The 14885-nt window shown below is 34.1% G+C and overlaps 2 protein-coding genes across 2 annotated transcripts in view; both read left to right on the top strand.

Annotated features, from left to right (window-relative positions):
- Nucleotides 1-8237, top strand: part of LOC111054471 — a 78129-nt gene extending 69892 nt beyond the window's left edge. Inside the window, exons 6-8 of the mRNA XM_039438441.1 lie at nt 1533-1623; nt 6371-6471; nt 6906-8237. Coding sequence (XP_039294375.1) covers nt 1533-1623; nt 6371-6401 — 122 coding nt within the window. The 3' untranslated portion in view covers nt 6402-6471; nt 6906-8237. The remainder of the gene's footprint in view (nt 1-1532; nt 1624-6370; nt 6472-6905) is intronic.
- LOC111049326 overlaps nt 1-14885 on the top strand; it is a gene marked incomplete in the record, with an annotated part of 290512 nt that overhangs the window by 149243 nt on the left and 126384 nt on the right.

Raw genomic sequence — 14885 nt, 5'->3', positions numbered from 1 at the left:
AGCATGGTTGAAAGGCATAAGTGCCGGTTGAAAGGAACTTTTTCTCAAGATATCTCCCCCTCCCCCGTCCTCCCGCACCCAACCTATGTACCCCCACCATCCCCGCCCATCCCCGCCCATCACCGGATCCAAAAATAGATTTCCTGCTCCTCCCCCAACCATCCACGGCCTTCTCCTTCTCCTCCTTATCCTCCTTCTGGAGCAGGGTGGCCTCCTTCTGGAGCGGGGTGGGAGACTTCTCCTGATTGAGTGGGGCGGGGGAGGGTCGAGCGGGTGATGGTGAGGGGGGTGGTACACACCATGGGTGCGGGTGGAGGGGGGAGAGGGAGATATCTCAGAAAAAAGTTCCTTTCAACCGGCACTTATAGCCTACTCACTACAGTTCTGTTAAGGTCTTGTTTACATCAAACGGTAGATCTTGTCTCAGTATGAAAAAGAAGATAAGGAGAGTGACGTTGTAAAATTGATTAATCAGTCAGCTGGTTAGCCCTCACAATAACAGAATAATGGACCAGGAGATAATACTGCTCTGAATTGTTCAAAATTCGAACCATAGCTGATAGCAATTAACAAGAATGAACAATACAACACTTAATAATTTACCTCACAAATGTGTCACCCTAGAGGTGGTAACGTTTATTCTGTTGTAAATTACTCATTTCTTCAGACACTTCCTAGGTATGTAATCGTTGCACAGATGATATATCATGATCTTGTAACAAATCTGAGTGAAACAATAACTTATAGAATTCAATTTACACTAATTTTTAACATAATTGAGCAGAGATGAGCACAACTACAAATTTGTAATGGTGTTCCTTGTTCCTCAGCTGATGTCAGCTGATTTAATAGTGCATAAAAATTGCATTCAATGAGGCATGCAATTTATAGTATACACAGCAGCTGATTTTTTACCAAGTTACATTGAGATATAGAATTGCATGCATCATGGCATGCAATATTTATAATCAACTCGACAGCTGATTCATGATGAATAATTCTATAGTCTGATTTTTACTCTAATATTGACGTATGAAGGAGGCTCCTTTTTCCTTATATATTATCCTTGAAATGCAAAATTTCCAAAAACCTTGTATATATGTCGACGCGCAATTTAATAAGGAACACATACCTGTCAAATTTCATGAAAATCTATTACCACGTTTCACCTGAATGTGCAACAAGTAAACATATGAACATTCAAACAAAATGAACATAATGAACATTCAAGAGAAATGCCAGACCGTCGACTTGAATATTAGACCTCACTTCGCTTGCTCAACAAATCAAAAAACTTTGAGAAATATCACCAGTAGAAAGTTTTTCTTAAGCCTTAGCACAGCCTCAATGATGGACAACATTATTCTAGGTACAGTATGATGATGAATTGTTCATCAGGTAGTTCATCTAAATTGTAATTGATGATCTACAAAATGATTCTAGGTAAATTATAATAAATGATACACAAAATTATTCAAGATACGGTACGTTAATAAATTTGATGATAGTAAAATTATTATTCATATTCACAGATGGACTGGTCAAAATATTGGGGGAGAACCCGCCTCCAACCCCCCAACCCGTGAGGAGGAAACCCTCACTCATGAAAAGGACCACGAAACTGTAAGGAATAATTATTGGATTCATCTATTTTTTCCTTCCATGAATCAGAACAATTATAATAGAGTAAAATAGAGAAAAGAATTTTACTGTCCTCAATACACAATTATATCAAATAATAATAAACACATTACATTTTATCCAATGAAGTAACACACAGTATTATTTTATGGTTGACAAAAATTAATTAGGCATGAGTTGGTAGGTAAAGATAATGGTTTTCCATATCTAATCAAGAAGAGAAAGTTTGAAACATTCCAGCAATTGTCATTGATTCCGGTACCCCATACAAAAATAGTTAGAATAGAATAAGCCTTCTATTATCATGAACTAATATTCAACTATAATTGAAAACAAAGTTTATTCTCATTTACAAGATGAGATTCAGGTAAACATCAATTATAAAAACACTTCACTTGAATGGGTTACTTTTAAAAATTAATGTAGCAATATTGTAACCTGAAGTACCCTTTATTATTTAAAATATTACAATGACTAGTTTCGACCGTAACTTAGGTCATTTTCAAGTTGAAATCCAAGTGTGACCATAACTTGGGTCATTTTCAAGTTGAAATCCAAGTGTGACCATAACTTGGGTCATTTTCAAGTTGAAATCCGAGTGTGACCATAACTTAGGTCATTTCCAAGTTGAAATCCGAGTGTGACCATAACTTGGGTCATTTTCAAGTTGAAATCCAAGTGTGACCATAACTTAGGTCATTTTCAAGTTGAATTCCAAGTGTGATTTCAACTTGAAAATGACCCAAGTTATGGTCACACTTGGATTTCAACTTGAAAATGACCTACGTTATGGTCACACTTGGATTTCAACTTGAAAATGACCTAAGTTATGGTCGAAACTAGTCGTTGTAATATTTTAAATAATAAAGGGTACTTTACGTTTCAATATTGTTCTATAAAACATCCAATTAATACAATATATTACCGGCAAGCTTAGGTAGAGAATATAAACTAACTATCTTATAGCAGTTTATAAATTGTATTCATGAATAAGGAAATTTCTATATGTTCTTGCTGATCCTAAATACCCCTCCAACCTTATCCATTCTTCCCCATTAAGATATCTCCGCACTACTTCTTCTTCCAGTACTTGAGGCTGCAATCAATTTTTCCTTTGCTCTCCCAATACCTTACAGCGGCCTATAAAATGATGAATATCTTCCCTTTCCCCACTATTGCACAAAGAACATATTGTATTAGCCTCCTCACTACCCAGTCTGAAATTTCATGGCAATAAGGACCCTCTTGCTTTGAATATATTGCTAATGAACCGTCTCTTATTCTTATCATTTATGTAACTTTTATTCATTTGATTATTCTACAGTCTGAGCTCAGCATAGATTGAGTGTTAATGAGCATTTTCAGCTCTATTCTATAAATCTCTTGTCCACTTTTCTTCAATCTTATTAATTATTACATTCGAGCTTTTTAATTTCCATACATCAGACTGAGTCACTGGGTACACCCAATCAATATCACCATCCAAACTTACTTCAAGAAATTCATAATTGTAATTTTTTGGGAAACCTTATATCTGATAACGCTATTGTTTCCAAAACATAATCTCTGTTCATTCTTTAAGTTTGGAGATACATTTCTTCAACATCAGTCTCCAAATAACTTACAATAGTCTATATAATCAGGAGTATTTCTAGGTAACCAGTAAAGACGCTTGATAAAAAATCTGTGGGATATTTCTAGATTGTTCCTCTCCTGACAACTCCACACTTGTGCTGCATAAGTAACCGTTGATCTGCTAACTGAATTGAAAACTTGTCATTTTGTTGAAACAGTCACATCGTCATTTGCTATCAGTTTATTCCACAGACTCTGAATTCCAAATTTTGCTGTACTTAATTTTTGCTTGGAATGAGCTGTTAAAGACAGAGTTGATGTGAAAACTAAACCTAAATACTCATATTCCTTCACAATTTCTACAGGTTCACCACCATACTTTCAATTTTTCACAGCTTTCCTCCATTTCCAACATTTAGAACAATAATGAATGGCTTGAAATATCCAAGTTTACATATGCAGTAATAGTAGTTTATAACTGCAAAGTGGACATTTTATAGAACCTATCGTTGAGCTGGGAAAAAATAAAATTACTCTGTCACCTGATCACAGTTTCATACCAAAAAAAGAAGAAGAAGAAAGTATGGATGTTGAAGAAGAAGAAGAAGAAGAAGAAGAAGAAGAAGAAGAAGAAAAAGAAAAAGAAGGAGAAGGAGAAGAATAGCAAGAGGAAGACTTGGATAAAACTGATGTAGCACTCAAAATTGGACCAGATGAATGTTGATGAATGAGTCATCAAGTTTTAATTCAACTTGAATATCACATAACGTTAGCTGTTCAAATCGTTCCAGCAGAAAAATGACTTACTAGATCAATACCTACAAACATTTGATTCAGAAAAATTTAATAATTTTATTACTTATAGAATTTCCTACGATTCTGAAGAGGTTGAATATTATGTGGGTAATCACAATGTTATTTTTGATAAAAATTTCATCAATATCAAATTGTATAGGTTTCAAATAACTTGCAGATTACTTGAGTTGTTATTCAGTTCCAGACCAAATTCAAATCTTTATAATCAAAAATATCTAGAAAAGTACAAATGAATTTTAACAATTATAAATATTCATTCAGATCAAACAGGGTATGTTAAACGAAATAAGGGTGTTGACTCAGGATTGATCCAGCTCTTATTTCCCTCTGAAAAATAAGTGAAAAGAAGTCTCAGGTTCATTGAAATTTGAAAAAAATAATCCCACAATAGGAATTATCAATATTTTGATAATTTTGATGTATTAGTGGAAGATTTGACACTTCAAAAACTAACAACATCTAACATTGTTATAACAAAAGAACAGTTTGAAAATAGACTAGGCGAAATGGCTAATACTATAAAATCTAATCTTATGGAGGGAATAGAGAGATTTGTTTCAAGAGGAGATGTAAACACATTGATGTCTACAATTGGAAACACATATGTTTCAAAGAGTGATATGCAGATAGAAATGCAAGAAATTGATAACATAGAAGAATTAGAAGGAACAGTTAGAGCTATTAATGATAGCTAATACAGTTAAAACTACAGAGGAAGGTGCGGTTGAGAGATTAAAATGTTTATCTGAATATTTTATTGATTATCTTACTTTGTTTATAAATGAAACATCATATCAAATTGTAAGGAATTGAGCTTGTGTAAGTTATCATATGAACTGGATTGAAGCAAAACAACATAATTCAACAGAAGAACAGGTTGGCAATATGATTACTGAAAAAATGGGTCTATCCATTTATGCAGATGTTCTAAACCAACTTGGACTCATCATGCTAAGATTTATTATTTATAGATGAAAGTACTCAAATCTTAAATGGTTTTTTCGATGCTGGTGGCTTGCTACAAAATAACACCACCTGTCATAGAAGAGTTTCATTTATAGTCATGTTAAACGGTTTTTATGATGTGGGTGGTGTTGCTAGAAAATTTCAGCACATCACGAAACAGTTTTATTTATAGTAGGCTACTTTGTTGAGATTCCTTTTCCCCACAAGTCCTTAACAATGACAGACTTTGACAGATGTTTAATCATATGTTAGAATATTAAATTTTCGAAAAGTTATCGAGAGAATGACCACTGAGGGGTGAAGAGGACAAGGAAGAAGAAGAAGGGGAAAAAGAGCAGATGAAGAAGAAGAAGGAGGGAGAAAAGAGCAGACAAAGAAGAAGAAGAAGACCAAGAAATACAGACAAGGTAACCCCTACAAGAATTCATCCTCAAGCTATAAAATAGGGTTTCTAACTTTTACTTGCAAGCTTGGGAGGTAGCTCAGATAATAAATTATTGATCAACAATTGCATGATTTCCTCTAATCTGACAGTATTAGTTGAATTGACCAGCATTTTCGCTATCCATACAATACACTGACATGTATCTAGTGAACCAGGCTGTAGACATTAGCATTCTCATATATGTTGAGATATTTAATTTTTGAGAAGAGCTCTCTGTAGAGGGAGAGATATTAAGTTAGAGAGAGAGAGAGAGAGAGAGAGAGAGAGAGAGAGAGAGAGAGTGTTGAAGATAGAGAGATAGGTATTAAGTTGAAGAGGGAGAGTTGAAGATAGAGAGGTAAGAAGTGATAGGGAAACGGGAAATCTCTTCGGGGAGAGAGAGTTAATGATAGAGTGATAAGGGAAGGGAAATTTGAAGGGAATTTCTCACTCCTGCAGAGAAATTCAATGGCAACTTTCACTTGTGAGGAATTTCTCACTCTTGCAGGGAATTTTTGCTTGTGCACCTTGTCAATGGACACCATTTTTAACTTTAGCCAAGTGGGCAGTGCCAGCCTCTCATTGGTGGTTCCCCTTCCATCTGGGGCGTGGTCTAAGCTCTCATTGGTCCACGTGGGGAATCCTCAATTCCTCCTCCATACTCTATAGAGACCTCCACTGTAGCGTGGGTGGGGAGAGGTGGAACGGGGGGAAGGAGCAGGGCAGGGGGAAAACAGTGCTGTCAACCTAAAAGAAAGGGAAAAATTTCCCTCAGAGGGAGAAGGGAAAAACCAATCTCAACTGTCTTATCCTCCCTACTCACAAATGTGAATTTATTGTGAAATTCACTCACCAATCTTATTTTTTTATCATATTGAACATTCTCAACCACGAGCTTCTATGTTACTATTGTTCTAATCTATGAATAATTCATTAATCACTTTTCAGGTTTGGAAAAATATTTCATTCTGGATATTAATAATTATGAAGGGAGGAGGATGAAGATGTCAATTTTTAGAACCGGTTCAGGATTTGGCTGTATTTCTGTGGTGAGTATCATTCTTGATAAAATTGTAACGGCAGTGGAGCAAGATATGGAGACAGCGTTGCCACTGCCTCCCATGAAAGATAGCTGATACCAGTATATCTGATGCAATATCAACAGTTTATTCTTGTTAAAAATAATAAATTGTAGCCTAATTTTTTCAACAAGACAAATATTATTGATGATTCAATTATTAGCTTTCATAATTGAGATGGAATATTTTTTAAATTATTGTATTTCTACATTGTTGAAAAACGATCTGGCAACTTCGCGGAGCTATGAGAGACTATCAGCTTCGTCGAATGATAGGCATAAGGTTAGAAACAATAACAATGTTAATCAAATACTACCATTATAACGTGGACCTCACTATAGCTGTTTCGTTATTTTTAGAATCCCCTCCAAAATGTTTATAAATAATGTTTTTTGTTTTTCTAGATTATCTCACGGACCAGCATCTTCAAGATTATAGAAGAATAGTAATAATTTATTTAAAATTCAAAATAGTTGATGAATGGTGTGATTACATTTATTTTCATGCAAATCTTTCAACAATATAGTGGAGATAATAAAATGTAGGGTATTGAAGAAGGATGATAATAAGATGGAAATACTCTTAGCTACTTCTTCAAAACAACCATAAAATTATAGAGAAGCAAATAATATTTTCAGTTGAATTTGTCAATTTCTAGAAATTCTGTGGACCTCACGTTGTTATAAACCACAGCTTTCTTTAATATGGTACAGTCAAAATAAATTCTGTCCTGTTGTGTCGGCTAGATATCGGTGTGAGAATAGCCAATTGCTGATTGGGTTGGCGTATCGATATATACCAATATAAAATCTTTGATAACTGTCATAGTCAGCCCAAGTTAAAAGCAGAGAAAGTTCGAGAGAAAAGTCTCTGCTTCTTGCAATACTTTATTAATTTACGTTCCACATATTGACGGCCAAACACAGCCGATTTTTGAATTTGACAGAAATGTTCCTTTATGAATTGCGCGTCAATATTATATTATCTCAAGTTTTTTAAATATTTCGTTTTGAAGATGATATAAAAGGAAAAGGGGTTTTCTTAATACTCCAGTAGAAAATCAAACTAGAGAATCATTCATAATAATCAATCAGCTGTCGATTGTATTATTAATGATCAATAAACCAATCGACAGCTGATTAATTATTATGGATAATTCTCCAGTCAGATTTTTTTACTGGAGTACTAAGGGAATCCCTTTTCCTTCCATATTATCTTTTGATTGAAATATTAAAAAAAACTTTAGATTATATATTGACACGCAATTTATAAACGAACATTCCTGTCAAATCTCAATTCCAAAACCGGCGGCGTTTGGCCGTCAATATGCGGAATGTACAAAAATGAATTGAAATGCAAAACCGCTGACTTTGCTCCGTCAATTATTTTTACAAAATATGGAAGGGATACACATAAATTCCACATGTACTTTGTTAAGATTTTATTCACCATTTATCAACTACTATTCAATATTATTACTTAGTATTATAATCACTTTATTCACATTAGTTGTATTTCACACGTTATTTTGAGTTATATTGCACGTAACTACACATTTTAACCCATATAATCGAATGTGAAACCACAGATTAAATAAGTATTTACTACTTTATGGTGGAACCCACTAGGCCTGTTATCTCACATTAGCCTATGTAATGTAATATTAATTTATTCGCACACTATGTTTTATATCACTATTACAATGTTGATTTGAATTGAATAAAACATTATTTCTGCATGCATGTCAGAGTTTATTCGCACTTGATCCAAATCTACCTGATTGGAGAATTAGGAGAGGAGTAGAACTATAACACCAATGCTAATCGAATACGTCCATTTATATATTCAAAAAGAGTAGCCCGACTCTTCAAGTAGAATCAATTTAAGTAGTGTAATTCAGTTCGCCAAGTACCTATTCTGACTATTTATTGAGCTGTTGGAGCAAAATAATAGAAAGTTGATCCATTCAGTTTGTCAAGTTTCGTTGCAGACTTATTCACAGTCAGCTACACCGTTGCATATAATATTAAATAGGGATTAGTGAGAATGGGTCGGGAAAAAATTGTTAAAGATTGAGGGCTGAGTGATTGCTTTCAAATTCTAATAGACTGATATTATTTGATAATTAATTTCAGAGTTCATATGATACTTTATCCACTTGGAGAAGTTACTTAACAAAGATTGAAGTTCAGGTTTAGGATAGGTAAGGGGTTGGGTTTTTGCTTTTGAATGACAAAATGCAGCTATTATTTGATAATTTTAGAATTATATATAATTATATGATACTGTATCCACAGGACTTTCTAAGAGCAACAGAAATTTGACAAACTAGAAACATGAAATACTGAATTTGCCTGATTCTTGATCAACTGAGATGTGAATTTTGACAAAGTGAATGGCCCGGTTGCACGAAAGCCGGTTAAATTTTAACCGTGATTAATTTCACGAGATTGGTTCTCTTGGAATTGATCACAATTGAAATTTAACCGGCTTTTGTGCAACTAGCATATTATGTTACCCAGAATCACATAGGCTACTCATGTATAGGTAACCATTAGCATCCTGTTTTGCAATAGTCAGACATTATCCAGTAAAGTATCTATTATTAGACTATTATTTCTTCTGGTGGTAAATGGTGGCCGATATTCTTATCAAATATTAAATCCTTTTATTGGGAATATCCCGCAGAATCAAATAAAATATCGACTGCCACTGGCCTACCACACCGAGGTGGAGTGTGTGCTGTGCTATGAATTTGGAAAGTTAATTTGGAATTTAGAATTCAGAAGCACACACAATATAACTTAATAAAAGGGATGCTTGATAAACATACCTAGCGCTAGAGAACGGGAATCCAGAAATGACAAGAGAGACAACGAAATAGAGAGAAGATATCAACTATATTGTCACCTCTTACAGTTAAATTCAACAATTAATAAAACAAATGAAGTTACATCATGAAAACCGAAAATGAAATTACTAAATTTAGAAAGTTATCTCCGATATAGCTAATTCGATAGTATCCTACTCTTTCTGCTTTACAATGAAAACGTTTTTTAGATTGAATCATGAGAAGCTTAACACATTGACTGCCATGTGTATCATATCTGAGGACAAGCAACTTTCCAATCCATCCGTGTGCATCATATTATTTGATCACAATCATGCAATGGTTCAGTTCTCTGCCTTGTGCATCACAGAGAAGCACAGCTGGGTGCTATTTACAGTTGTGACGTTCAGTACTGGCCTGTAGCAAAATAATTCTTCTCTTGGTTCAGTTGGCAGACCTGTGATTTCTGTAAACAAGACTCTTGAAATATACAGTATTTCTAACCTGAAATTTCTAATGTGTAGTTTATTTGATGTGGTTGAAGATGCTAAAACGTTTGTGTTAGACCTATTGAGTGCTATTATGTTTTGTTCATAGTTTATTGAGTCTAATAAATATATTTTGAAATGAATCAAAAAGAGGTTGAAGAATTTCTTGCTGCTTCTTCATCTGATGATGAGTATTTAGAACAATTTGATGATAGTGATTGTGATCCAACCTACAATAACTCTGACAGTGACTCAAGTGACAGTATTTTCGAAAAAACGCAGTGTACTTCAAAACGAAGGCGTTTGAATGAATCCATTTCTTCGTCTGATGAAAGTGACAGAAATGTAAGTAACATAAATGACCAAAATGCTCCAATCCAAGATGTGATAGATAATAATGATGGTGTTCGTGGTCCTGATTTCAACATAATGTGGTCTGATGTGGAAGGAAATCTGACTGAATTCATATTTGATGATATTTGTGGGGTAACCAATGAATTCCTAGACTCATGCAGTCCCGAAGTTGATCCAGCTAACATTTTTCTTCAGCTAATTGATGATGATCTGCTAAATTTTATTGTTGAAGAAACGAACAGGAAAGCAGACCAGGAAATAGTTCATAGTATTACAACTGAAACATTAGGCCCTTCAGCCAGACTTACATTATGGAACGATATTGATGTGTGTGATTTGAAAAAGTTTCTTGGACTAATTATTTGGATGGGACTGGACAGGAAACCAGAAATTTCCAATTACTGGTCTAAAAATGTTTTGTATTCTAATAAAATTTCACAAGTTATGTCTAGAAATAAGTTTGAGCTAATTCTAAGTTTGCTACATTTCTGCAATAATGATGACAGAGATGAGAATGATAAGTTGTATAAAATAAGAAAATTAGTTGATAGGTTGAATGAAAATTTTCAAAAAGCATTTACCCCATCAGCAGATGTCTGTATAGATGAGACCATGGTCCCTTTTCGTGGACGCTTGCATTTTCGACAATATGTGCCAGGGAAAAGATTCAAATATGGTGTCAAATTATATAAAGTATGTGCAGCTGGGGGGTACACTTGGAATTTGAAGGTTTATGCAGGAAAAGAAATGTCAGCTAGGGATGTAACTGCAAACACAGTGATGGAGCTTATGACTCCACTGCTTGACACTCATAGAACCTTATTCACAGACAATTTCTACACAAGTGTAGATTTAGCTTGTAGGTTACTTGAGAAAAAGACTCACCTTGTAGGCACTTTGCGCTCTAGGAGAAAGCACAACCCATCAACTGTTATAGGGAAAAAACTGAAAAAAGGGGAGATGTGTGCTTTGCAAAGCAACAACAGAATAATTGTAGGAAAGTGGCATGATAAGAGGGATGTTTTATTTCTCACAACGGAACATGTTCCAGAACTGGTCGAGGTTCAAACAAAGAGAGGCCCTGTCATGAAACCGAATGTAATAATTGATTATAATGCAGCAAAAACTTTCATTGATTTGTCAGATCAAATCAAAAGCTATTCTAGTCCCATAAGGAAAGGCATAGAATGGTACAGGAAGGTGGCAATTGAGCTGCTATGCAACACAGCAATGGTAAATGCACATTTCCTGTACCAAAAGATTTCAGGCAAAAGAATAGGCATTATTGCATTTAGGGAGTTTGTAGCTCAAAACTTGCTTGGAATAAATGATTCCTCTCTTCAAGTAGTGCAGCCTGCCAGTAGGCCTAATCATAAACTGATAGAAACCAAGAGAGGTCGTTGCAATATATGCTACAATAACCTAACAAAAAAGTTTGGTCGACAACATGCTATCAAAAACAGTAAACAAGTGGCACTGAAATGTAGTAGCTGTGTTGCCACATACATGTGCATGTCATGTTTCTTTACTATTCATAAATCACAATTATTATAATAGATGGGCCATATCATGAACTGTAAAAATTGCAGAATTATATCGATATTGTAATGATAATTCCACATTTGAAATAATCAATTTATGAAGTGCAACTAGGCTATTTTGTTATTATATGTTTCTGTAGGTAGGTGATAATTAAATGAAATAATAAGCATTCTTATCATGGAGTTCTCAGTTTATTTCCCAATTATGCAACTTATTTATTCAGTAGTGCTGAAATGATGAAATTCCAGTTTATTTGAGTGTAATCATATATAATGCACATGGCCTAGCAAGGAAAAATCAAGATTTTTTTTCCAAATGGGCCATGTGCATCACATATGATCACACAAATATTTTCATTGAAAACATTATTTTATTGAAAAAAATTGTATTTATATCAATCTAATCACTCCTTGAGAAGGATCAACCAATAGAATTACTCTGGCCAGAATGGAAAAATTGATGGAGTTGGACTGGCAGTTAAAGTGTAAGGACTCTAATTTCAAAAGAAGACTTGAAAATTATCATAGATATGTCTCAGAAGTTAATCATAAATAACAATAAATATTATAAGAAAAGATGCACATAAAATTCATAACATTCTTAGAACATCAAATTTAGAACACACTTGGAAACTTTAAAACATTATCAAAACATTATCAAATATTAATGATCCCCAATAACAACTATTCTGTATCTTTATATCATGAAAGCTGCAAAGACAAACATTCCTCAAGTATCACATCATGAAATACTACCTTGGAAAAACTATTCAAAAAATATATGTCATCAAAACAAATTTAGAAAAGGTTAGGGTCCTTGAAACTTCATTTGATCCTTTACAACTTCAAGATGAGAATTATTTTAAAACATTAATTTATCAATAGGGACCTTTAAACATTTCGTATACTAATTCAACTTTAGTAGCTTAGTAGATTAAAATATAAATTTAAAGAAAACTGAAATTCCCAGCTGGATCCTTACAGAGAAATTATGGCCTCACATTTCAATGTAAAGATACAACCGAGAATCTATTACTCCAACCAAAATTAATAAAATTAGTAATCTATCCAATCCCAATAGTATCTCAAAATCACGATTCAACAAAGTCTAATTCCGCACGTTTTACACCCTTCCCCTTTTTGAAAGTCTATAATTATTAAAACCCATTCTGTCACATCCGGAGTTCCTGGGACGTTCGTTTAATTTGGAAAAAGGTTGTTACCTCATAGCTGTTTCTTCAAATTGAATCTAGGCTCGGTGATCGAGCTCTACACGTCCAGATGGACAGGAGACAGCATACCCCAAGCTTCTAGGACGGCCATCGATTCAGAGGCGTCTCAGCGGCTTAAAGACACACGTTCATGAACCCGTAAATTGATGGATTCATCCGTTGATCCCATATTTTGATGTTCCCTTACTTACACCACTGTTAGAATAAAAAAAATAAACTAGGATAATACAAATTAACTTAACTCCAGTTATATAATAAAATCAACCTACTTCAGGTTATGTTAAACTCAAATCAATACTTATTACTTTAAAACATAAATAGACATTACCTACTTCAATCTCTTGATTTAATAGAATAGAATTTATTTGTAATCAGGGTTACGCCCTATAAACAAAGCGATGAGTACATAGTATTCCATAATAGGCCTACATAATTCACAAGATGATTGAATTACTTCATAATAAGGTATTTCGAGTATTGTTGTTAGTTTAGTCAGTTCTCTTACATAAATTACATATATGGTGTAATTTAAAAGAATAAATTACATGATAGGTGTTTCCTAAATAATCAAGAAAGCTTTTCATTACAATCATAAAGACAAATAAAATCTATAACAAAAATACTGATAGAACTCATAATAATATACTATAAACATCAGTCAATTTGGATTTAAACAACAGTAATTGAAATTTAGGTTAATAGCTTCCTCTTCAAAAATAATTTAAAATCAAAAATATCATTCTCAATTCCTTCTTCTAATGTATCTATCACAACAAATTCAACACTCTGATGGAAGCTTTCACCGATAATCATTTCCTTAATTATATTATAATCTATGACGTACCTTTAGTAGCGGTTATAGGAAGAAAATCTCCATTGTGAGGTGACAATTTGATACTCTCTCTCTCTTCTTAATTAAAGCAACTACTGAGGTGGAAAAAAACTGAAAATGCTACTGGAACAAAAGGTTCCAGAGCCAAATACTAAAAAGGCCTAAAGCTGGCATGAGAGCCATGATTAACACAAAGTTCTGATCAGACTACATTTAGTACTGCTTATGACAGAGGACAGACGCTGAGTGAATCCACTTCGCTTTTCTCGTCTTGCCGTGGACAGCTGTGTGATCATCCATACTGGATAGACCTAACCAACGTTAACTGTGATTGGCAGTTACTATTCTCTAGAAAAATTTCCACCAATAGAAAGGAACGTTACAACTACAATTTAAGCTACATTCTCCCACCAAGTGACAGCTATTTTTCCTTGACAGCTATAAATTCCTTGCCTTATAAGGTCGTGAACCAGACTGATCTTCCAGGAAAATCGTTGATCTTCTCAGTACCACAACTTCTATGCACACACTTACAGAGTCGACACTACACAACACAGAAAAGCAAGGGTCATGAACTAAGCTGTTGCTCCAGGAAAATTGTAGTTTTTCTGAGTACTACAACTTCTACACACACTGACAGAGTCGACACAACACACCACAGAAAAGCAAAACAGCAAAATCCATTTTCATAACAGGCTAACTTCTCAGGCTAATTTGCATAATTCTATCACTTACAATTGTAACAATAAATATTGTTACAAGTGAATCCTGTATTCTCATCCTGTCAACATCGCAAAGAGAGGTAATAGATCATATAGACAGCATTAGAATTAAACTCGGTACTCGAAATATCTACTATTTTGGTTCAGCATCTTGCCATCATATAACCTGTAGTATTTATCAGAGACCCGGTTCGCATGGATTTGCTATTCTGTCTGTTGTTTCATGCGGTCTAATATCTTTCCCAACTATAGCACAATTATTGGATTCTAAATATATTAGTCATTATTTGGAGAAAAAGTTCACTCCTAAATTACTATCTCTGTCTGATCCTAGTGACAGCATAAATCATACTCAGCAGATTCAAATTGAACTGTATTTTAGTAT

Source organism: Nilaparvata lugens, chromosome 11, assembly GCF_014356525.2.
Source record: "Nilaparvata lugens isolate BPH chromosome 11, ASM1435652v1, whole genome shotgun sequence".
Lineage (NCBI taxonomy): Eukaryota > Metazoa > Arthropoda > Insecta > Hemiptera > Delphacidae > Nilaparvata > Nilaparvata lugens.
The sequence above is the reverse complement of the archived record's forward strand: the minus strand, read 5'-3'. Positions and strand labels throughout refer to the sequence as shown.